The sequence below is a fragment of the Parambassis ranga genome, chromosome 13 (assembly GCF_900634625.1).
Source record: "Parambassis ranga chromosome 13, fParRan2.1, whole genome shotgun sequence".
Taxonomy (NCBI): domain Eukaryota; kingdom Metazoa; phylum Chordata; class Actinopteri; family Ambassidae; genus Parambassis; species Parambassis ranga.
In genome coordinates this window covers 12450981-12477101 of record NC_041033.1, presented here as the reverse complement: position 1 = coordinate 12477101, position 26121 = coordinate 12450981, and the positions used below count along the sequence as shown (strand labels likewise).

Below are 26121 nucleotides of genomic sequence, written 5' to 3'. Positions count from 1 at the left end.
ATTGACAGCTCAAGTGGCCCAGGAGAAAGACATCTTGGTATTGCAAAACATCCAAAGACAATGTGCACCAATCCCTGGTGCTTTAAAGAAAACAAACTTAAACTGATGAGTTGAGAATTCCTGGGTGACACAAACAATAAATTTCTCTCCGTTCATAGTGTGACGGAAATTTGGCGTGTCTAAAAGCATATCTCAGAAACCTCTCAGAAGTTGTTAATCTTATGTGGAGTTTAGGCAAGTTTTTGACTGATTTACAGCTAGTACTCGTTAGTCCTGGAGCTGCCACACACCAATAGTCTCTGAATACTCAACTGTTTTTCAGACTCTGTGGAGACAAAAGCCCAGTTTCCTCTCTCCAAATGAGCAGTCTGGTTATGGCATAGCAGTGTCTCTGTCATGCATTGTTGCCCAGTTTCCCTGGGAGTTGTGCCAAAAGGGGTGCCCCTTTCTATGCAGTGTTATCATAAGATGGTTATGTCGAGGACATAACCACCATTCTGCTTAAAATACATTAATCTCAGCACCATTACAGATGTTGATTTCTTAAGAGTGTAACACAGATGGTGACTGTAGTTTCAGTTCTTGTATATTTTCATTCACTGCATTCTAATTTTTATTGTAAACACTAACTTGAATAAGTTGTGAAAGCAGAGCAAGAGGCTTGTTTTTCTTTCTAATCAGCAGCCTGGTCCAACCAAATCCAGACTTCAGCAGGGCCTGACGAGCAAGCTCTAGCTGCTGACTTAGGGGTCTTGTGCTTGCTAGTGTCTGGACTATTAATAGATTTAGCCTGAGAATTCAGACTAAGGTCAGCAATCAGATTCCTGCTCCCAACTAGGGGAACAAGAGGGAAAACTCCCTCCCTAAATGTATGCATTTTTCACATTTCTATTCATTTGTGTAAACTTCCACTGCTGCAGGATGCCTACACTGTGAGGAAGGGTATTGGCTCCTGTTGCTACAGGTTTCCTTCCACAAAATGCCAAATGTTGTCCTTATAGTTCAGTACTTGAAGTTTTTATGTGATTCACATAGCAGAGAGCACCCATGGGATGTCTCCTCAACATCTTAACTACTTTATGCCTTTTTAATTCATGAAGTGCCATAACTGTGCTTTACTGCAACTAGTATAGAGGTTTCAGACACTCTCTGTCAGGCGTCTGGCTTCTGCAAAGCACCTAGAGACATTTTTATTGTAAATGATGCTATCCAAATAACATGTAATTTAATCGAGTTGAACCAAAGAAATGACTATTCCACCAGCTTTTCGTGCCACCTCTGTGAGCCATCTCTGCACCATTACCGTCATTGGCTGCCAAAGAATAACTCTTGGCTGTTCTGCTTGCTACCTTAATCCATATTCCAGGATTCCTCTCTATATTCTACTGCTTACGTAAGTGTCCCCAGTGTCAGCATCCAGAAAATGCAATTTGTAGTTGTAGGAACAGGCAAAAATGTGCCACTGTGTTGCATTCCATGTCATACAGAAGACTTTCACTTGCATATGAGCAGTTTTAAGTATGCATTGTCCATTAACTACCAGCATTGAAATTATATGAGCTGGTTAAAAATCGGCAACAGTCGCCTTTAAATAATTTCAAAACGTATTTTATTTTCTAAAATATCTATGAATAATAATTATCTCTCTAGTCTTTCTACAATGGAAATCACACATCCAAAGACATAACCTAAAGAATTAACTTGTGCGGGATGTGTTTCATTTATTTTTCTTATAAATTATTCTGGTTTTGTTTACATTACAGCTGTAGCTGACTGGATCATTGTTATTTGCACAGCACAGCTGCTGGCTAGACGATGGCAGCTTTGTCAGCAGCCTGTCCACTCATACAGATAAATAAATAGACACACATGCGTCAGTTAACATGAACACAGTCACACACATCTGGAGTTTCCAGCTTAACTCTGAGCCCAAATATCACACAGTAATTGAAAACAAATATCGACACAGACCACTTGTTCTCAGTCACAGATGGCCTGACTCTGTCAGTACACCAAGACCCAGACAAATTATAATCAAGCAATACAATAGTATAAACAGGATCAATAGTATATAAGCATTCATTTGATAGCTACATCTTGTATATGTGTGTTTGTTATCCATAGTAGCTTAGTGTGCTCATACATGTATGTCTGTTGCTTTGGTTAGTTTGTGTAATATGCATCTGCTGTTTGTGGTTTAGGGATTATACAATGGACATCTGGTAAATGAATACAGTGCTTTATGGTTATTATAGCCAAATTTAACTGAGTTAACTGCAATGCAGGAATGGGAGCAACTGCTTCATAGGCAGGCAGATCATTTTTGTCCTTTTGGGGTCATGCCGAAGAAGGATGGAGTGAACAGACCCAAGGGAAAAAAACAGCCCTCATGGATAGTTATAACATGTTATTTGATTTTGGGCTTCTCATCTCACTGTATCTTTGCATCAGTGTCTACATTGCTCAAAGCTTTTCTATCCCCCCTCTTGTTATCTTCCTGTCACTGTTGTTAATCCTTTCATACTTGCCCTTCACCCACATCTTTCTCTCCACATCACTATCATGCTGTACCATAGTGGCTCAATCCCTGCTGATCCCAGCAGCCATGATGACCCAAGGCTGCTACACAGTGGAGTTCATGACTGTGTTCAACTTCACTCACAAAACAGTCTTTATGACTGCAGCTTTTTCAAAGAGGCTACCAACAGTCCCTGTTGAAAGTTGACATTAAGCTCTATACCTAGGTTTGTGTCTGCCAGTAAAGAAGTTTTTCATCCAGGTCAGAATTCACTTCATACTCTGTTGCCACACCAGATGTAAATCCTGGTTGCTTCTACTGGCTGATCGTTTTTTTTGTTTTTCCTGTAACATGGCACTGTAACAAGGTAGCTCATAGTGTAAGGATAAAACTCAGTGCCTGTAAAAAACTCAGTGCCTCACAATCTGCGCAAGTCAAAGGGCTAATGTTGTATTTCCAAATTAAAAAATGTAAATCAATATGTTGGCACTGAATACACAAGGTGTGAGTGTTGATGATGCACACCACGTGTTGCCTGAGCAGTCATGCAGCACCCTCCAGATAGGTGCAGCAGTACTCTTCTTACAACCTTTTCTTTGGCTCATAGATAATTCAACAGTAAAGTGCTGGAAAAGTCATTGACTATTTAAACTGTGCTGAGAAGAATAAACAAAACATTGACACTGTAGCATCAAATACTAGCTACTGTTCTATTCAGGTGTAAGTGAGGGTGTAGGCTGTGCACAAATAAAAAGCCTAAATAAATATTATCATGGACATACATTAGCCTAGCAGCAGCTAGCTACTGTATAATAAACAAATTAGAGATGGCAGCCTTCTCTGCAGCTTAAAACCACAGTGACAATTTATTTATGTGGTCATTTATTTATTTATTTCCAGTTCATCAGAAATGTATGCCCTGTGAGACTGATTACTCAGGAGAAAATAAAATTAGAAATAAAATTGTCAACATGTATCACAGATAGGACATACATTAGATTTAATTATGGTTTGCAGCTTTAAACTCAACTAAAAATGTTCACTTTATAAACAGATTAAGAAATCAGAGACATAAATATACTGTGGTCCAGACAGATTTACCAAAATTAATCTTGTTACCATTTATTCTTATATTCAGATCATAAATCTGACCTCTTGCCAATCATATTGATGAACAGGTAATTGAGGATTGAACTAGAAGAGGCAACAATGTCTGACGGTCTTTGTAGACAGACTTTGGCAGTTTTGACTTAGTGGTTTCTGTGTTGTTGTGGTGTCTGGTATGGTACACATGGCAATTCTGATGTTGGACCAAGAAAAACAGACAACAAAGGATCCTGATAGAAACAACAGTAAAACCTTTTTTTGTCTTTGCCTCTATGTTATCACTGCTCTTTTTGCAGTGTCTCTGGCTCAAGATACAGCATGTGCAACATTATGTTAATAATGTCCGTCTGTAAGACTGAGTAGCTGGAGCTCATGGCAAAAAAGTTTGTCCAAACAGGCCCAGAGCAGCTCATGGTTTGCCGCTGTCGTCAAGTGTATGTGTGTGTGTCTTTGCCATCTGCAGAATGGTTAGTGTAGCATGTCATTTGGATTGTGATGCTAAGTAAAATGAGCTTCACTGCACACAGCACAAGCCTTCAGTCTTAGTGTCTCCTGGTTTAGAGTAATCCGTTTATTATAGACACTCATGATGTCCTCGGAACCAGTCAAGAGGAGTCCTCAATAGAGAAATTGTGCTTTTAATAATGTGCTAATGGCTGTGTATGCTCATTGTGATGCATATACTGACATTTTCCTGTTGGACGAAGTCACAGGAAGATGTAAATACTAGAGCTACTTTTTGTCTGTATGCTTCTAGCTGATGTAGTTTCATTCCAGTTGTACAATGGACAAATCAGACAGCTGGAAACCAGCCTAATCAAATATGTGCCAGTCTGCCAGAACAGTGTCCCATGTGCAAGGGTGCATGCTCATTAACACAACGTATGTTTAAGCTGCATGTGCTAAAGTCACTGGCATCACATATGAGTCAGTTGGCAAGGCATTCTCTATGTGTGTCGTAGTTATGTTAAGGTTTCTGTGTGTGTGTGTGTGTGTGTTTCTGTTTCTTTGAGTGTTTGGGCATCAAGATTAGAGAAGCAGATTACATCAAGGAAGAGTAGAACAGATGGAACAAGAAGGAGGATGGGGACATTTTTGTGTAGCTCATGCCAGTCAGGCACCACCCCAGTCACCACGCCATCTGCTTAGGATACAAATCGAGGATTGACACATATCTCTGAAATAGCAAAAATCTTTATTACCATCTCAAATAGGTATGCCATCTAAACAAGTTTAATGGTGCTTGATCTGACTGCTGAACTGATCCACTGCTTATAAGAGCTGACCACATGATGGAACATCAGCTCTTTTTGGCTCATACACATGCTGTAAAGATGTAAAGAGCCATGTTTTCAAGCAGTCAAAAAGCCTTGAGCCTTAGTAAAAGCTTTTAGCCCCAGTGTGTGGAGAGATTTTTGAAACTCTAACGGTCAGTCAGCCCTTCTGCTTATTATGCTAACAGCCTCTTAATCTTGAGCACTCTAGGGTTCCTATGTGGTGTCAATCACAGGTACTTTAGGCTCAGCTTTGTGTGTTCCTGCTGCTGCTGCTTGTCAATCAATGATGCTGTTAGGAGCATAACAATCTTTGACATATGAGATAAACAGCTCAATCACCAGTAAGATGACCCCAGACAACCCAGAAAGGCTGACAGGGGAATCAAGACAGCTTTGCACTTAATATATAATAAACACTGGTACTAGATGAAATATCATAGTGTATATTTGTCTCCTTAGTGATCCCAAATTTTATTTTTGGAAATTCACATACCAAAGAAGTGAGAGTTTATGTGGTAGCTTTCTAAAAAAGTGCTTTTATTGGACAGGAGTATGTACAGATGACTTTCTCACACACACCATTTCTACTTGATAAGAATTAAACACTTTTAAATATCTAACTTGATGAATCAGTTGATCGGTTAAATAACTGTAACCTGGCTGCCTTAAGGCCTGTTTTCTACTTATTTAGTGCACAACTGAGCTGACATTGACACAGTAAAAAGCATTCAGTGCTGTGTCATTTTATTTTTGCTAATCAGCAAGTGTGAACTCAGCTTAGTATTCCCAAATAGCAGCTCTGACTGTGTAGAGTATACATAGAATTACATAGATTATCACATTTCCACTGTGCAACAAGGCACTCCTTAACAGTGATTCACTTACCATGAATTGTCTGAATTGTATATCAAGCACTGTATTAATAAAATAATACAAACATGCAACAATGGCAGTGAGCTCCTGTGAAAGCTTAAGTCCTAACCTTTAGAGGCACTTTAGTGTTTGAGGGCTTAAATAATTTAGTAGTAATGCTAAAAGCTGTTAAACTCCACAGATTATACGTTTGCCTGTGGTGCAAACTTAGACCTCAGTCTGTTTTATCCATATTGCACATGATGTAAATATTCAGCCTCCAACATTGCTTGTCCTGGAGTTTCTTAATCTACTGTTGAAAAAGTGATGAATCTGAGAATAGTTTAGCTGCTGTGTGTTTGTTTCCATTCGTTGCCACCTTTGACAAGACAGGAAACCCAGTCCAGACGCTGGTATAATTTTTTTTTTTTTAATTGAATCCACTCAAGACACAATACCAATGTACCAGCAGATCTATGGCTCCGACTGTAGACTTCAGTAGCATTGTGATAAGGCCTACCAGGAGCCAAAAATCACACAAGGTGGTTTTGTGTTTGTGTAATGTGGGAGCTAGAGCAGCTGGAATTCATTGTAACAGAAGTGAGGCCACACAACAACCCACTGATTTCCTTTGACCAGGGCAAACTGAGTTCAGCACCCAGCAGATTAAAAGCTTGTTTTGTCTGTTGTCACTTTTTGTCTTACAGGTGTGTTTAACAAACAAGTCCACCTTTTCATTGGATTTGTGTAATGCAATTTGTTTATCTACTTCATGATTTAGCAACAGCATGTTCAGCATTCTAGCAGTCAGTTCCTGGTATTTATTTCCAATAATGGCTGAGAATAATCAGTACTCATTTAAATGTCTGAGTCCATGCCAAAGTTAGTGGAGTGCAGTGCAATTACTCAGTTCAGGTCAATTTAGAGGAAATAAGGGCCCTTTGTTGTATTTGAAGGCTAATTTTAAGTATTTGTGTGCATGTAGCCGATTGTAGTTATCGCTAAATCTGTTTAGTATTTTTAACAATTCCTTCTTATTATAGCCACAAATATTATATCATCTGCACTAAAGCTAATGATGCAGTTCAGACTTCTCAAAGTCACAAACACAACCCTCATGTAGCTCTTTCACAAGGAATCAGCAGATTTTAGTCAGCTGGAAATCACACTCTCTGCAGGCTGGTATGAGTCCATGTGGGTTAGTGGCTCGATAATCCACAGGTGACAAAACACACACACACAACATGGTAGCCAAGTTTTTCCTAAACCTGTATAAAACTCTGTTTTATTGCAATGTGTGTTGTGATTAAAATTAATCAAACAATAGAATTCCTCACTAATCTGAAAAAAATGTCCCTTTAAGTCGCTATGTGGAAACCCCCTAACCTCCACAACCACAGGAGCCTTTGTTACACTCCACCACCTTTTTAAGGGAAAAAAAACAAAGTGAGAGAACACTTTAGCTGCTTTCCAACAGGAATCTCCTCGAGTGAGATAAAGATCCTTAATTGAATAGAGGAGGAAGTGTAGGAAGTGTAACTTCAGCAAATCCAGCGTCCCCTCGTTCCTTGCTATTGTGGAACAATATTTATGTTCCTGCAGAGATGGTGGATATCTGCTTCAAAAGGCGTCAACATACACTTCACATTACTGTACTGTTTTATCCAGTTTCTCAGAAAGCTTTAAAGAAAATGTATATTTAAAATGTCATGTTTCGACATATTTACTGCACATTTTAAGTCTGTCTTTAACAACACAGGTTCCTTCAGGCCCATTTTGTAGAATGCTGGCATCTGGCTCTTTGTTGCTGAGCTAAATCTATGAAAACAAAGATGCAAATTATGTTGCATAGACTATAGAGACAGACTATTTTACAGGGGAACAGACACCAGAAAGTACAACATAAGCTAATGTAAAAACAAAATTGACATGCACATATATTACTACGTGTGACACCCAATGGTTTCTGTGCCCATCTGCAGCAAAGGAAAACTGTTTCTAGTCACAAGCAGCAGGTGGCAGTGCCCATCCTCCACTGTCCCCTCTTCATCCTCTGCAAATAGCCAGTGAAATTCTATGCATACAACCTCTAAAATGTATGTTTTTTGTTGATGAATTTAGCCAGTCTGAGCTGTCTAACACAATGTGTGTGTTGGTTACATCTGCTGTGTTTTTTTTTCATGAAATTCATTCTTGTCCCTCTGGCCAACATCCAAAGGACCCCATACTGCATAAGTGAACATTGGGACACTGCAAGTACAAACAGCAGTGTGTGCCTGTGTGCAGGCCAGCATATAGGTTTGTGCATGTACGTGTGTGTTTGCATGCAGGCTTAGATATCTAAAGATGTCCATCCCTTGGGCAGTGTCAGCCCTTTCAGACAGTCCAGGATAATCACCCTCATGATGAGATGCAGCCACAGAGGATTAAAGGAGACCTGCAGACGTCTCCAAAGACACCATGTTTCCTTACAGGAAGTAACTTCTCCTATCTGTTAGCTTATTTTGTTTCTTCAGTCTCTCAAGCTGGCAAGCCCTGAGCATGTGTTACATTAAATGTGTGTAGAATGAGATTTGCCTACTGTGTGGTTTGTCTCACTGGCATGTCTGTTGACCTGATGCTATTTATTCTGCTCTCTGGCTACTGCTTATGGTAGTTATTACTGTTGTATAAATTGGCACATTGAAAAAAGAGCTATTAAGATTGGGATCATGTTACATTTAGCTCTTCCTCCCATAGGCAGAAAATGAATTCTCAGCTGAATTCTGCTCCTGTTTTTGCTCTCCCTGAAAATGCTGCAGATTAGATCTCAGCCTCAACACAAGATCAACTTTTCAAACTACGTATCTTTCTTTCTGGCATGGTGTTAGGTTATGGTTCGTCGCAGGGACTGTCACACTATGTTTAATCCAGTTACACTTCATGTAGGGCTTTATTTGTCTGGCATTTGGCTTTTTACAATAGGAATTCAAAATGTTGTGTACAGGTTTGACTTACGAGCCCATTCACTTATGCACAAAACCCACCATAGTAACTTAATCACAAAATCCTAATTCTTTAAGAATCAGAGAGTATTATAAGACCTGCAAAGCACAGCTTTATCAAGATTAATGGAAAAGCTTTGTGCTCTGGCCCACTTAAGTGTGTCTGTGTGTGAGGGAGAGAAAGAGAGAAAGGACAAAGAAAGCGTGTATCAGATAAAAAGATTATTTGTAGCATGTAGGCCACAAGTCAACTCTTCTTGTGCCTCTCTGGCCCTGGCACTGCCAGCTGGAGGTCTGGATTGGATGTGACGGCCATTGTAAGACGCAGTGTGGCCACTGCTGTTATTTCCCCTGATCTCAGCCATGTATCTTTGAGTTCTTGGCATGTCATTCCACTTCAATCTCTGTGTCTTGTTTTGGTGTCAAATATTTTTTTACTTGCGTATGTGTGGTCATTTTCTTGTTAATCCCGTGTGTGGCTTTTGGAATGAGGGCACAAGAGGCTTGTAGCAAGGCAACAGGGCAGATGTTGATCCCTGCAGAATAGGACCCTTTTTCAGAGCAGGACGACACACACACTCATCTGCATATCTGCTGCACATTGGCCAAGAGAAGGGAGCAGGGTGGAGCTCCCAAAATGGTCCAAATGCAGAGTGGCAGAGATCGAAGGTGTACCTGTCAAAGAAAAAAATAAGATGTTTCCAAACCGAGCGTATGCGGTAGTGGATGTGTCAAAGGAAATTGGATGCTATCTGAACAGTGTGAGGCAAGGGGGAATAGATGTGCTTATGTAATGTGGGGTGCCCTGGAATTAAAGACGTGACACACACAGGAGCTTTCCAAGGCCTTTCACAGCTTTCTGTGTCTTCCTTCTGCTGTGTCTTGAATCTAAAGGAATACTGCTGGCTCTGAGGGATTATTATGGCAGCAAATTCTGAAGCAAACAGTGATACAGAGGTATGTGTTTGTTGCCTTTTCAATTCATAATTAAATGGCTTGTACTTGTTTTCCCTAGGCACATACAGTAAACATGTGATCATCCTTTCATCCATATGAATGGAATGCATGTGACTGATTTTTCATAAGTAATCCAACTTATCTTCTCAGCTACTGAGAACTAGAACCTGCTTTGCAAACCAGCTTCTTTCATGCTGCACATCTGTACTATGTTGAAACTTATTGATTGACAAAGGTATTGATTAGGCGTGATGGTTTATTGCATTTAGAGTGTTGTAAGTGACCCTCTGACTGATGGTTTTTCTAGTAGTGGTATGAATACATTTGGGGTAGAGATGCACACACAGGATACTGGCATCTTTTTATCTTCCTTTGTATGTTCTCTGTAGCTGTGGGAGAGTGTAGTGAGGGGGGACTATTTTTGTCTCTTTCTCACTCCCTCTCTCTTTCTCTCTCTCTCTCTCTCTCTCTCTCTCTGTGTACTAAGCCAGCTTCACACAGAGCACTGCTATAACTATCCAAACAACCACAGCATTCACACAGAGTGCACATGTCTCACTTCACCACCTGCTACTGGCCTCATCACAAGGGGAAACTTCAGCCTGTGCATGCCACAACATTCACATTTTAAAGAGGAATACAAATACACAGTTGTTTCTGTCTTTTAATAAAAGCTACATTTATTTTTTCAGCTTTTTTCCAAAAAAGAACACTGTGTACATCATCATCATTTGTGCATCCTCTCACAAATTTCACAACTGTACACTTTAGCAAGTATTATCAACAGACTTGCAAGCACAAATGACAGACCATTTGTTGAATAATGACAGCACAAGTATTGTAGCTGGATTATAAACAACTATGTCCACTGCACTTCCTCCCACGCAGAAATGAACTTTCATAATAAAAAGTTAATAACGACATGCTGTATAGTTTGTTTTTTACTTTTGGCAGCTCCTGATAGCATTTCCCATGTTGTACAGGGAGCATTTGAAGAGGGCATTCCCCTGAGAGCTGTGTTTAATTCAACACATCATGATCCATCAGCTCTGTGTCAGCCAAACCTTCTACCACGATCCAACAGTAACAAAGCAAGACAGTGAACCACACAACTTGTTTATGTCCAACTGGGTTTCATGTCCTTCAATTGTTTCTCAGGGACTGCAGGAAGGGTTTAATTCCATCGTTAAATATGTCCCACATCTGACATAGTCAGGGTTATTATTCTTACAGTGGCCTTTTTGATAACATAAATGATGAAAGACTACAAAGGGTATTATTTATCTCGGTAGTTGTGCAGCAACCTACCACTTGACTCTTGACCTGCTTATTAAATGTAATTAAACTTATTGGATTCATTACTTTGAACAGTGTGCAATAAACAGCTGTCTAGTCAAATTGTTGCTTTACTCATTCACATGACAAACAGGACATTCCAGGCCAACATCTCCATGAGAGTGAGTGAAACGGGCTCCAAAAGTGCATTTTTATCTGCAATTCAGGAAATGCCCTTGATGCAGCTGTTGACAAAGTAAGATGTGTCATTATCCAAAGCTTAATGTTCCAGTTCCCATTCCATTGTCTCATTTATATGGCAGTGTAGAAAATGTGGATAAATGTAAGTTATTTAGGAAGTCTTTATAGCATTTTTATGTAATGTGCAGACATCTTTAAGGCCAAATGTACATGACTCTGTTCATATGAAGGCTCATTTGTTACAAACATTCTTCGGCTGTCCCTTGGACACAAATCGCCCCCACTGTGGTTTCACCTGGTCTGAGGCTTATTTATTCTCTTTTATCTCAGTCAAACTCTGCATGGCTTCACTGATGATAAAGGTTACTTATTAGTCATGATGAACTAACCCACGGCCCATTATGGAAACTCTAATTGGTTCAGGTCTCAACTGAAACTCGTTCCAGTGGGACACTTTGTGTGAAATTAATGTGACAGGGGTTTTTTTTAGTAGAAGGTTGTTTTCAGATCACTGGTCAAAGTCTTTGTTTTAAAAAGTATTTTGAGTTTTTGTGTTTGTATTGTTCACCAGAGGTGACTGATGTTTGTATCCCCAGTAGTCACATGTTTCCTAAGTATATCGATTTATCTACTTTACACAGTAGTCTGACATTAGATTTCTATTTGGCTCTGGAAGTCCAGCTATATTTAGGTTGACCAGTCTAACTTGTGGGAAATACTGTGTCAAAGGACATTTTGCTGCTCTCAACATTTTTAACAGTACATCTGCTCATGTTTATTATGGAAGTCTATAGTTTGTGTCCCCTGGATTGTGGTAGGACTGTGGTGGAAAGCTGGAATAAAGGGTATAAGGAAGTGCAATTCAGTAGAATCAAATTGCAGCAATGGAATCAAGTGTTGGAAAAACTCAATGGCTCATTAAAGTTAAAGAATCTGGACAAGTGGAAGTGTTTCCATGTGAAATATAGTCACATAATAAAAACGGATCAAATGTCTTTCCTTTGTGGAACTTTTGATTGTTTGTGTTTGTGTTTGGTTCCTAATTAGGGTTAATCGTCATTCAACGAGAACATTTGCTTTTTAAAATTGAACTTTTCCCTCCAAATAAATTAATATCAAGACTAAGAACATTTAATGGCAGACTAATGGCCTGGCTTTTTCCAGTTTTAAATTCAAAGCTGCTTTAGGGTGCTTAGGGGAAAGTGAATCCTCTCCCTGCACACAATAATACCTGCTTCATCAGATGGACTTAAAGGTGTAACCTAATAGTGTGGCTTAGAGGAGAAATCTGTGACCCAGCTCTAAACCTAAGGTCATGTTCAGGAATGCAACAAAGAACAAAGTAAAGACAGTCTTCAAGAAACAGCTTTACTACAAACGCAGGAAAAAGGTGGATATGGTGTCTGAGTGTGTCTGTGATAGTTACCTGATAAATTCTTAAAATGTTGGAGCAACTTTCTGCATAAATTTCCTTATGAATGAGGATGTCTCCTCAATGCTTAATGTTGTATGTGAAGACGTGCACTGCCATGTAAATAGTTCATAATTAATTAATGTATTAGTCTAATTAAGGAGCTCATTAGCATCGCCTGTAGTTATGTTTAGCTGATTATGATGGCAGCCAAGCTGGCTCATCCTATAATTTAGTGGATACAGACGCTATCTTTGTGTTACTGTTCTTTCTCATTCCTGTTTGGTTGGAATGTGTGTAGGTGATGTAATATAATGTATTGTATATTGTGTGGTATAATTATATATTATAGTATAATAGGTTGGAGTGTGTAGCGTTTGGAGGGTGACGTGTGGCTCATCAATGTTGCTGATCAGTTCCCCGGGGTGCTGGGCAGCTCGATGGAGCTGAAGGACACTATGTCCTCTGGGACAGTGGTGTATAAATGCCGGAGCCTCGGTTCTGCTCTCTTTGCTGCCTGCTGGAGCTGATATGACAAGCAGTTTACACGGAAACAAAAAGAAGAGGCTTTACGCACTGGTTAAAGGCACCACAGGTGAGGGACTGACAGAGAGGAGGTAAGGCTCTGCACGGAGGATTGTCATTTTGTGATCCACTTTTCTGAGGAGTAATTTTGTGCTTGTTAGGTTTTTGTAATAGCTGAAGTTGTAATTATCCCAATAGTTCTCTTCAAATGTTGCTGCTTTTAGTCTATGTCACACTATAATCAGTATAATAAGTTGCAAAATGCACACTATAGTTTTTTGCTGTAAGCAGTCAAAGCTTTGTAATGGAGCTCTTCTTTAATTTAGGTCACAGAATCCACCATTGATTTCAGTGCTTTGGTTGTAGCACAGGGAAGCAGGTCACTGATTTCCTAAACTGGAAAACTATCAATGTCTCCTCTGCCCTAAGGCTCGAAAACTCAACAGAATTGGAACTGTAGTCCTTGCGTGGAGAACATTAACCATGTAGAAACCACAAAAGATTTGTTAGAGACACATGCTAAACTTCATAGCATAGACAATCTTGTAGGACATCAAGTTCAAAATAAAAAAGTCATTGGCATCACACATGAAGTAGTTTGCAGTGGGGATATTCGCGTAAAACAAGTACATGTTTTGTGCAAATCTCTCCAGGAAGTACCGGTATGTGTTCGACTTGGTGTTTTACATTTTTGAACAATAAGACACAGACAGGTGCATGTCTGGTGGTGCTTGAAGTATTGAATAGGACAATAGCAGAGAAAGTAATAACAGAAAGTGGCCCAGAATCATACTGAAAAATTAAACAGCAGTCCTCAAAAATTCCTACTTACCCAAGAAGTCCTGTCATCATACCAATTTTGTAGTAATGATATGACATCTTACATGATTCTTTACCTTTTGTGATATTTTTTCATTTTCCTTGTCTTCATCCGTCTCACCTGAACATGGTCACACCTCTTCCTTGTGACTCTTGAACCTCATGCACCTGGGGAACCTTGTGGGTCCTTCTCCCTCCTTTCCTCACATGATCCCACTTTTAAATCTCTCCACGTGTCTGCTTTATTCTGGTTGGAGATTGCAGAGTGCACTGTAGCCCCAGTTGCAATGGAGGACAGTGACCACGAGCCTCCTTCCTCTTCAGATGAAAAGGACTCCTGCCCAAACTCCCCTAATCACAGCAGCGACCATGGTGTTGAACAGGTATCAGTAAAAACTCCAAGCTCTTGAAAACTCCCCATTTTACCCCAGTTCCTTCGTGGTGCTTTACATGCCTTATCGTAGAAACAATTATTATCTACTGTGAGTGCAGTATCATAGTGTGGGCCTATAGCTGATTTAAATGGCAATGTTGCTCTCTGAGGGTCACTGCATTATTCATCTAGCAGACAGATGAAGAGAGCTGCTGGGGGAGGACAGGAGTCTGTAATATACACAACAGCATACACTTAACTTATTACAGATCGCTCTCTGTTTTACATAACTCACAATCCACTTATGTAAACAGATACTTGCTTCTACTGTTACCACCAACAGGATCCATTTACATTAAATAGTAATCGAAAGGCGACCAGTTCTCCCTCACAACATGTAGCGTGTTTCTCTTGCATAGTTCAAAGCTCATTCACATGTGTCTCAATGTTCAGCCTATATGGAAGCTTTTTGTAGTTCTTCTGATTTGAATTCTGCAAACATTTAAAGCCATCACCATCAAATATTAAACCCGGTTCTGAAAGTGTGCTTTTTCTGCCCCTGGGATCTCCGTACTTCCCTCCTCCCTTAACGTACTACCTTTTCTTTTCTCATCTTTACCTTGTATTTTTTCACACCTTATTGGCACCTTTAGCATTCAAGCCATTCAGACGACTCAGAAGTGGAGAGCATTATGCAAGACCCTTACCACCATGGAGGGCACGACCACCACCACCATCACCATGACCACATGCACCATCATGGCCATGAGGCTCATGATGCAGATAGGGAGGCTGAGGGTGAAGACCGCCCCCACACCCCGTCTTATCTGCGGCCCCCTGCAGCTGGCAGAGCCCAGTCAGATATAGGTTCAGAACCCAGTTTGCCGCAGAGCAGAAGTGTGGAGTTTGACCTGTCTTCCTCCCCCAGTCCCTCCAGGCCAAAGAGCCCCTGGGGTCTATTTGACCCATACGACAATAATGAGGTAATACAAGGTTACAAAACCCAGAGAGGATAAACAAGCTGTGTGTGCTTTAGTTCTGCTTTTAAATTGACCTATATGTGTGTGGTTGGTATCCTGACATGACCGGGCTTGTACAGACTGTATTTAAGTGTAGAAGTACTATGTTGATTTTTTTTTTTTTGTTTATTTGTGCTGGGTTTCTTGTGGTGGAATGTGATATTTTGCTTTCTGCTCTTGGATTCCTGAATCGTCATATATCATTAGAGAATGTGGTTCCCTGACACACTCCTTTTATCTCTGTGTGTATTTTCAGGACCAGGATAAGGAATATGTGGGTTTTGCCACACTGCCAAACCAGGTACACCGTAAGTCAGTCAAGAAAGGATTCGACTTTACACTTATGGTGGCAGGTAAATCTGAGTTTGCACATTAGCAGACATTTGATCTTAAGCCCCCCTTTTACTTTGAAGACTGAGAATGACTGCTAAGTCTTAAGCCCTGCTGTGTTTCTCTCTTTGTTGTTTTTTGTTTGAAGGTGAGTCTGGCCTGGGAAAGTCCACCTTGGTCAACAGTCTGTTTCTCACAGATCTGTACAAAGATAGGAAGCTGCTCAATGCTGAAGGTGAGAGGTCCACATTGTTTGATTATTTATTTCTGCTTTGTTTGATGATATTTGTACAGTAAGTCATGGCTGTTTGTGTTTTTCCCAGAGCGAATTACACAAACAGTAGAAATCACCAAACACACAGTGGACATAGAGGAGAAAGGAGTCAAACTGAAGCTCACCATAGTGGACACCCCTGGGTTTGGGGATGCTGTAAACAACACTGAATGGTACGTATTAAACATCTTTAATTCACCTTTGGCTGTGTGGTGGGAGCCATGTGTTGTAGTTCACCCTGTGTGTTTCCATTCTAGCTGGAAGTCAGTGGCTGACTACATCGACCAGCAGTTTGAGCAGTACTTCAGGGATGAGAGTGGACTCAACCGCAAGAACATCCAGGACAACCGTGTTCACTGCTGCCTCTATTTCATCTCACCCTTTGGTCATGGGTATGACAAAGTTGCAGTTCTCCTCTAGAGAATAGTTAGCCTGCTCACTCTCTTTATTACTTGTTAACATCTCTGTTGCATAATCTCTGTAAGGGATTATCAGAAAATCAGCCATTTACCATTACCTCCACTTTCCCTCATCATTTACCTGTGCAATTCACAGCCTCTGTCCTGTGCACACAAGCCATAGAAACTCTACTGTACCAGTATTTACTTGTAGCACATTCACCTTCATAAATTGTTAATGCAGCAGCTCTTTCCCTGAGTTAAAGCAGCTCTCCACTGCCTTCAGTTGGATTTACATCTGGTGCAGTGCTTTCACACTAATCAATTGTTTGTGCTGAGTGCTGATGTTGTATTTTTCAGTGCATTTGTGCACATGCACTGTTTCACATCACTGTGCTCATCAAGAAGCTAATCTACCATAAAACGCAAGTAATGCTGTGGTGCACTTCCAGTGACGGAGTGGAGAAACTGCTCCCTCTGTTGTTCAGTTTCAGTCGGTACGCATTAAATAGGGTCAGTTTTCTACCAAGTTGGTGATTAATATGAAAGAAGTTTTAACAGCAAAATAACCAAATTCGTGTGCTAGTGGTGCATCTGTTCTGCATAATTAAAGAAAATGCAGAACCAAGTCTGAGAAACCATGCCAGATAACAGATATTATTTTATGACATCAAATCAGTGTCAATCTGCTAACACACAAATACAAATGAGGCGTGTGGATTCATTGTAAATATGATAAAATAAGAGGGGGGAGTAAAAGGCCGGTGGCCTAACGCTAAAGGAGATGTGTTTACATGCATATGCAGTTCAACTCTTGGACCACTGACAATATTTAACAACAAAAATATCACTTTCTAATTATTGTTGCCTTCTTCAGTAGTAAATCACATGAGCTGTTAAAAGACTACACAGGGACCATTGTGTCATTAAGCTTTATGACTGTGTTTGTGTCTCTTAGTCTTCGGCCTCTGGATGTGGAATTCATGAAGGCTCTGCATGAGAAAGTCAACATCGTCCCTATCTTGGCCAAAGCAGACACACTCACACCTAGTGAAGTGAAGAAAAAGAAAATTAAGGCAAGCTGATCAGTAAACCATTTCTTAACAGGTGTTTCAGCCAGTAACTGAAACTGTAATTACATAGAGGACATGACATGACTGTTCCTGCAGATAAGAGAGGAGATTGAGCAGTATGGTATCAAGATATACCAGTTCCCTGACTGTGACTCTGATGAAGATGAAGAATTCAAGCAGCAAGACCTGGAGCTAAAGGTGAGCTCCAGAGCTGCTTTCAAATTTCAAATGCTCCCATTATCTACTGCTCTGTTTGTGGTTTGCAGGATGTTTAAATGAGATGACACACCTCATTTTAAATCAAATTATATAGTGTAGTAATGAATAGTCCAACTATATTATATATATATTGATATATTAAGTCAGTCAATGCAGATCTCACAGTCACGATGAGAGAACCTTTGTCCATTCTTTTCACATCGTAGGCCAGCAGCAGTCAGTGTGTGTCTGATAAGAGGAGTGCATTAATTACTGAAACTGTGGAAGAATGAAAGAAATGAAAGCCAAGAAAATCTGGATTAAAACCAGGAACTTTAGCTCTGGCAGGATTAGACAGGGATAAGGAAAAATACAGAAGACAAAAAACACTGACGAGGCAAATTAACCTCTAACCAACATCTGCACACTGAAGCACTCAGCACTGATCTGGTCCATTTGTTCTGCTCCTGCATAATTTTATGGTCCTGTTTCTTCCTAGGAAAGCATTCCCTTTGCAGTAATTGGCAGCAACACAGTGGTCGAGGCCAAAGGGAAGCGGGTGCGAGGCCGACTCTACCCGTGGGGCATTGTAGAAGGTAGGCACCTTTAAACATAACATTAAAAAACCCTTGTCCTCTGGTTTGTGTTCATCACTGCCTGCATGGTGCTGATGATTCATTATATGAGGAATCTGAATCTATAGCTGATCCTCATGCTGTGATTTGCAGTGGAGAACTCGGCACACTGTGATTTTGTGAAGCTGAGAAACATGCTTGTTCGCACACACATGCAAGACCTGAAGGACGTGACCCGGGAGACCCACTACGAGAACTACAGAGCCCAGTGCATCCAGAGCATGACCCGCATGGTTGTTAAGGAACGCAACCGCAAGTATGATCACACTGAAGCCTGCTGCGTGTCATCTACACTCTTGCCCTTTTATTGCTTTGTGTTGCTCTCTCCTGTCCACTGTAATGAAAGCAAAATAACAAAAATCTAGTTAATTTTGTGATATTGTGTTTTTTTCCACTCATTTCTAGGTGCACACAATACCGTGCTGTTTAGTAGTCATTAGACAAGTTTACACATCACAGAGGCTTACTGTATTGTGTGTGTGCACGCTTTGTAGTAAACCTACTGATGGAAGCTGCTTCCACCTGTAAGTCTGAGATGCTTCCCTAAGACATCTATCTTTCTGCAGTAAACTAACGAGGGAGAGCGGCACAGACTTCCCCATCCCCGTGGTGCCCACAGTGACGGAGAGCGAAACAGAAAAGCTCATCCGAGAGAAAGATGAGGAGGTACGGCACGCTGACCATGAACCAGAGTCACATCAACACCACCATCACGATCATGACCATGAGCACGAGCATGACCACAGTCCAGACCACCATGAGCATTTAGAGCCTCAGCCCAGCTCAGAGACACACTCAGATCTGAAAGGCGACACAGCCCTCTGAGTGTGTGTAGTGCACAGACGTTCACATAAGCTTTCATTGAAGAGCAGTCAGAACAATGACAAAAAACATAAAATGTTATATCTACTCTATTGGGTGATTTGACATGTAGCCCCCACGTCCTTCAGACTTGTGTAGGAAAATATTTATAATGATCCAGAGTTGGATCATCAGACATACAGCAGTTTCACAACTTCTTCCGAAGGTACACATTTAAAGTGTTTAATATTTACACTTCCAAACACTTTCAGTGTCAATTTTAATGAAGAGATAATAAGAAAGCAGGTTCAGCACTGACACTGTGAAACACTGCTGGGATCAACTGTTATAGAAGGCCTTAAAGGTAGGGTAGGAGATTTTGAAAGTAAACACACACCCCTTTGTCTCGGAGCTCACCCCGAAGCCACGCCTCCAATCACATGGACGCGCATTACCTGAAGACGAGCTGCAGTCTGTGACTTCAGCCATCATGCACGTACCTCTCTGGTGTGCGCAGAGCAGGAAGAGAGTGACAACCAGCCAATACTGCACGCAGGGGCGCCTCGCAGGATTGGCTGATGTTTTTAGCGTTTTGTAGCTTCCACAGATGATTCATATTCTTCGTTTTAAAGCGAAACTGCCAAACTAAACGGTTGCTATCGGATTGTAAAGAGAAGTTACACTAATTTAACAAAAAGTGCATCAGAATGAAATCTCCTACCGTACCTTTAAGCCAAAATTTACTTTTTGTGTCTGTTAATTAGCGGAGGGAGAGTCTTCTGAAAAGAAATGTTGCGTATAGATATAGATATTTATTTATTTATTATAAGGTGCACGGGGCAGGAATAAAAAGCTATATAGAGTTAGTATTCGGTACAATGAGGTTATCCAGAACAGGCAAACATAGTTAATATAGTCAGATAAACGGTCAGCATAGCAACAGGAGGACACATCCTGGCCTCCAGCTACTTGCTCTAGCTCCTCCAAATACCAGGACAGCTTCCTCTAGTAGGTCCTGGGCCTCCCAGCCTGCCGTGCAAGTTAGACTCCTAAAGAAATGGAAATAAGGAGGTCTGTATGAATTTGCTCAACTGACTCCCTCCTTTGCTACCGCAACCCTGATGCTCTAAGCAGTTTGGATCAATTACCATATACATCTGATTTTTCAGTAATATGTTTTAAGTTCCTTCCCTTCTTCCCCACCTATTGCTGAAAAAAAAATATTTAAATAAAGACACTATTTTTTCCTCATTTGTTTTTATTATTTTCTGTGTAATAAAGTCAGCCCACATGTTTTACTGCACCAAGTACAATCACTGCTCAGCAAATATGAATTAGCAAGTAGCAAATCTTTATATTAACATGTGCCAATTTCCAACAATTAAAAAAGATTAATTGGCTGGAAAAAAAACAGGTAACTAATATAAATATATAAATTCATTTTGTATTGCTGCTTCTAATATAAAAAATGAGAGTGGAGGCAGGATTGAATTCACTGGTTCGCTGCAGCTGGTCACATGAGCTAAAAGAACAGACTGCTGTCCTGAGTGTTATTGATCTGTTGTGTGCAGTCATGTGTAAATAATCATTCCGGATAAAAGCCTGTGTGGCTTGTTGATGAGCTCAGACTGAACTCCACTATCAAAATCACTACATCCATTTCCTCTCTCCTCACAGCTGCGGCGGATGCAGGAGATGCTGCAAAGGATCCAGGATCATATGATCACTCAGAAAGACGGCCATTAACACAGGACTCCCCACGTCACACTGTGTGTGTGTCTCACTGGGATAAAAACTACACACAGGACAACCTTTACTCCACTCTTGAACATTGACACCCAGCCACGACTCAGCCTCATCAACCGCATGTTACACATGAATCAGGGACCTGTCGAGGAGGTGTTAAAATGTTCTGACAATTGCAGCTTAGCAACTCCCTTTATCTTCTCCAGAATCTCACCACTGCTGCAGAACAAGCAAACCTCTGCTGGTTTAACCCTCATGCATTGTTCGCAAACACTACCCTAATGTGTTGTTCGGGGACAAAAACGTCCCCTAACTTTAACGGTTTTAAAAATATATTAGATAAATATTTTTTTGAAATTTTTTTGCATAGACCTTTTAATTAACTTCAGTTCTAATCAACAGTAGTGAAAAAATCATTTTCCCCCAGGATTTTAACCCTTTAATCACCAATTTTATAAGGGGTGGTGCTGAAAATTGAAAAAAAAAAACACAAAATGGCTCATTTTTAATAGAAAAGGTGAATGTGGACTGGATTCTTTTGAACCTTTATTACAGTCTTGGTCATGTCAAACATCAGTAAAAAAATTGACTTGATTGCATTATTAGTTTTTGCACAGCACTGGATTTTCTTTTTTTCTCCCTAATGTGTTGTTCGGGGACAAAAACGTCCCCTAACTTTAACGGTTTTAAAAATATATTAGATAAATATATTTTTGAATTTTTTTTGCATAGACCTTTTCATTAACTTCAGTTCTAATCAACAGTAGTGAAAAAATCATTTTCCCCCAGGATTTTAACCCTTTAATCACCAATTTTATAAGGGGTGGTGCTGAAAATTGAAAAAAAAACACACAAAATGGCTCATTTTTAATAGAAAAGGTGAATGTGGACTGGATTCTTTTGAACCTTTATTACAGTCTTGGTCATGTCAAACATCAGTAAAAAAATTGACTTTATTGCATTATTAGTTTTTGCACAGCACTGGATTTTCTTTTTTTCTCCCTAATGTGTTGTTCAGGGACAAAAACGTCCCCCAACTTTAACGGTTTTAAAAATATATTAGATAAATATATTTTTGAATTTTTTTTGCATAGACCTTTTCATTAACTTCAGTTCTAATCAACAGTAGTGAAAAAATCATTTTCCCCCAGGATTTTAACCCTTTAATCACCAATTTTATAAGGGGTGGTGCTGAAAATTGAAAAAAAAAAACACAAAATGGCTCATTTTTAATAGAAAAGGTGAATGTGGACTGGATTCTTTTGAACCTTTATTACAGTCTTGGTCATGTCAAACATCAGTAAAAAAATTGACTTTATTGCATTATTAGTTTTTGCACAGCACTGGATTTTCTTTTTTTCTCCCATTTTGTCCCATAGACTTACATTATAAACACACTTTTTTTGACTGCACAGCCATGGCACTACATAATCATGCATTCTTGATTGTTGGTGGTTTACCCTGTTGGTAGGAGGTAACATTTGTGATTTTTACAGTTAACAACTTAATTACCATATTAACCCTTTACCTGCAGGCCTGTGCTCATGTAGTGTAGTTTCTGGCTTGTATATGGAGTTATAGGGAGTATTTTAGCACATAATTGTGTGTCTACACACTGTGTGTGTATGTTAGAGAGGAAGAGAGCCATTTGCACACTGATCTTGTTGTCTGTGAGTACACACAACCACAGAGTCTTCATAGTAAACAAAAACAAAGAAAGTGTTGCTATGCACGTGTGGCCCTTTGATGTCTACAGGTGCAGACTAAACAAAACAAAAAGGCAAGTGGTCTTACATGTGACCTTGTGGTCATTTGATGGTGAGAAGAGCAGAAAGCAACATGAAGAGAGGATTCACTTGTGCACAATCTCTGGAAATGATTGTGCAGCCTGGCTCTATGAAGGGCCAGGCTGTGAAGCTGTGAAGGCTGCACAAGTAGATCCGTCACTTGTTCACAAGCGAATCCTTCATTCGTTCACAAGTGAATCCTTCACTCATGCACAGGTGAATCCTCTCTTCATGCTGCTTGCTGCTCTTGTCACCATTAAATGACCAGGAGGATGCATGCAAGTCCACTAGTGTTTTTGTTTTGTTTAGTCTGAACCTCTCAGCATCAAAGGGCCCGGCACTTACTTTTAGGGCTGCAACAAATTTACTTTACTTTACTTTACTAAACTACTTTTAATACTAATTTTAGTAGGGGACTAAACTGTAGATTAGATTTGGTTAGTCAATGATTATTTATTATGTTATCAAGTTATCTATCTATGGTGTCTATTTAGTAACATGCACATGTACGTATGGTCGTGTGGAGCGCAACACACCATGGAAAAGGGGCACTTAGACCTCACTTAGACTAATTCAGTGATCTCAACTGAGACACTAACCTAAAAGTAAAGTCACTCTACTGGAGGACGTGTTTTCCGAAAGCTAAAAAAAAAAAAAAAAACAGCTATTTTACCCATCCACAACTTCAGACGCCAGAACTCCTGGATGTTTTCATTTTACATGCTTATGCATTGCCGTTGTACGTCTGAATTAGGTACACTTCACTTACTTAGTAACTTTATTTTCCTGACTTTCCTTCCCTGACAGTGTGCAAATGGCTCTCTTCCTCTCTAACATACACACACAGTGTGTAGACACACAATTATGTGCTAAAATACTCCCTATAACTCCATATACTTAAGCCAGAAACTACAGTACATGAGCACAGGCCTGCAGGTAAAGGGTTAATATGGTAATTAAGTTGTTAACTGTAAAAATCACAAATGTTACCTCCTACCAACAGGGTAAACCACCAACAATCAAGAATGCATGATTATTTAGTGCCATGGCTGTGCAGTCAAAAAAGTGTGTTTATAATGTAAGTCTATGGGACAAAATGGGAGAAAAAAAGAAAATCCAGTGCTGTGCAAAAACTAATAATGCAATAAAGTCAATTTTTTTACTGATGTTTGACATGACCAAGACTATAATAAAGATTAAAAAGAATCCAGTCCACATTCACCTTTTCTATTAAAAATGAGCCATTTTGTGTGTTTTTTTTTCAATTTTCAGCACCACCCCTTATAAAATTGGTGATTAAAGGGTTAAAATCCTGGGGGAAAATGATTTTTTCACTACTGTTGATTAGAACTGAAGTTAATTAAAAGGTCTATGCAAAAAAATTTCAAAAAAATATTTATCTAATATATTTTTAAAACCGTTAAAGTTAGGGGACGTTTTTGTCCCCGAACAACACATTAGGGGGTAAAATTTGCCCACAGTGTACCGTTGACCTATGAAAAATTTTAAAATCATATTAACAAAATTTATGTAAAATTAAGCTTATTGAGGAAAAATGATTCAATTTGTCCACATATTGACAAAGTTATGGCCAAAATAAACAGAAAAATTTCTCTCAGAGGACAAAAATGTCCCGAACAACGCATGAGGGTTAAACCTTCACATATCTGAACTATTAGCCACATGATCAGTGGGTGGTGTTTTTCTTTACATGGGGTCTGGTGACTCAGAAGCACACGTCAGATGTATTTTTATTTCTCTATAGGTCATCCTGCATACATTTTCTATATCACACTGTTTGTTATGATATGGGCGTTGTTGTTCCTCTTGGTTAATTCGGTTTCATGTCTACAAGAAGATTCATGTAAATATTATTTTTTTCATTCTTTGCATGTTAATTATACTCATCAGCTCCAGCGCCTGACATCATGGGTGTCTGTGGCACTGCTCAGTGTTGGCTTATTTCATGTCAACAATTTAGATGAAGTACTTTAGTTTGTCATGACAGAAGTCCTGTATCATTATTTGGAGAATTCCCCAAAACAGAGTTGTTGGTCCGGGACAAGACCCTAGATTTGCATGAGCTTAGTGTCAGAGGGCAGGGTTGCATTAAAGGCCATGCAGTGTATTTATTTTTTTTTGCATGTGTTTTGATTGTTTTGTTGCATCAGTTTGGTGATCATAGGGTTATCAGATCAACAGTTGAGAAATATTTTGTATTTATATCCTTCAGTGGTTATACCTACATGTCCTCAGTTCAGGAGAACTCCTGTATAGGAGGAGTACTAACTTTACCATTTACCTTATAACCAATGACGAACCTGTAATGAGTGTGGATTTTTTTTAATAATTTATCAATGCCAAAACTAATGATCAAATTACCATGTGATCATAATTGCCAATCATTTCTGTTACAAACTTTTTGTGGATATTAAATGACTCTGCTCTGACATCAGTGACTTTCAGTTTAAAAGTTAAAAGGTTACATTCCGTTGAGATTCTATCCCAGAGTCATGAAATGCTTTTGTTTCTGAATTTCTTTTATATTAAATTTGTCTTTTGTTATGCTACATAGTATATTTATGTATTAAATTTATAAATGAAACAAGGATGGTGAGACATGTACAAATTCTAATATTGTAATAAAATATAATTTCATGCTTAATCAATTAATCTTGAACTCTTTACGTTTCAAAAACAATTGCTCAAGCAGTGGGTCAGTTGCAAGCAGCTCTTTGCAAAGCGAAAAAGGCGTGTGTGTGAGTGTGTGTGTCTCTACATCACCCTCTGAAGCTGGAGTTAGTCAGTCCGAGGCAAGTGAGGTCACAGGGCAGTAACACTCCTTGTTTCTGCGGTTGTTGGCCTGTGGGCAGTCTCTGGACCACATCGAAAGCATTGATCTGGGCCATATTGATCAGTTCCATGTCCTCTTCCTCCTCTTCCTCCTCTCCCTCTCCGGCGGTAATCTCTGCCCCTCTGTGATGCTGGAAATCCTCCAAGCTGGGCCATGGTGAGGTTGGCGTGTAAAGCTGCCTTTTCAGCTTTATCAGACTCCCTTTGTTTTTTCTCATTTACCTTTTGTTCCGCTTGCTTAGCGTGTCTGAGGATTTCCTTGATGTGGGTTTGAGCCCATTCACCCACCAGTGTGGCCTGCATGTGATCAGACACAGGTTTAATCAGGCCCTCAGCGAACGCCATCTTCAGCACGTTTTTCTCTGCTGCTGCCTTCATGTCACCATCATATAGCCATGTCATCTTCATTTTGTAGTTTGCCTCGGACGCCAGCCAGAGAGAGGGATAGAGAGAAGACATGGGTGCATTATCAGTTGCTTTTCCCTGTTCCATCCGATCTGCCTTCTTTGTACCTTCTTCACATCTTTCACAATCTTTCACACTTCGACACATTTCTTTCTGCAGTTGTTGTCTTTCTCTTTTCTCACACACCTTCAAGCACACAATATGATTTTTTAAATGTTTCAATTCATCACCTTTGATTTTATTTTTTGATTTTAATTCATTCAATTATTTTATTAATTGGTCCTCCACTCCCTTTGTCTGAGA

At 39.8% G+C, this 26121-nt stretch overlaps 1 protein-coding gene across 5 annotated transcripts in view; it reads left to right on the top strand.

The window, feature by feature from the left end:
- septin4b (septin 4b) overlaps positions 1-25212 on the top strand; it is a 36680-nt gene extending 11468 nt beyond the window's left edge. For 2 of the 5 annotated variants that reach the window (XR_003671554.1, XR_003671556.1), the window contains exons 3-13: positions 15575-15671; positions 15797-15883; positions 15972-16095; positions 16180-16314; positions 17279-17396; positions 17490-17591; positions 18091-18187; positions 18320-18482; positions 18793-18892; positions 20705-21017; positions 24210-25212. Coding sequence is in view for 1 of the 5 variants with exons in the window: in XM_028419004.1 (XP_028274805.1) it covers positions 15575-15671; positions 15797-15883; positions 15972-16095; positions 16180-16314; positions 17279-17396; positions 17490-17591; positions 18091-18187; positions 18320-18482; positions 18793-18892; positions 20705-20773 (1092 nt within the window). In the remaining 4 variants the exon portion in view is untranslated. Of the gene's footprint in view, positions 1-9414; positions 9696-13002; positions 13200-15574; positions 15672-15796; positions 15884-15971; positions 16096-16179; positions 16315-17278; positions 17397-17489; positions 17592-18090; positions 18188-18319; positions 18483-18792; positions 18893-20704; positions 21112-24209 lie in introns of those variants that run through there. The other 3 variants (XR_003671555.1, XR_003671557.1, XM_028419004.1) reach the window with 3 other exon arrangements.
- The last annotated feature ends 909 nt before the right edge of the window (positions 25213-26121 follow it).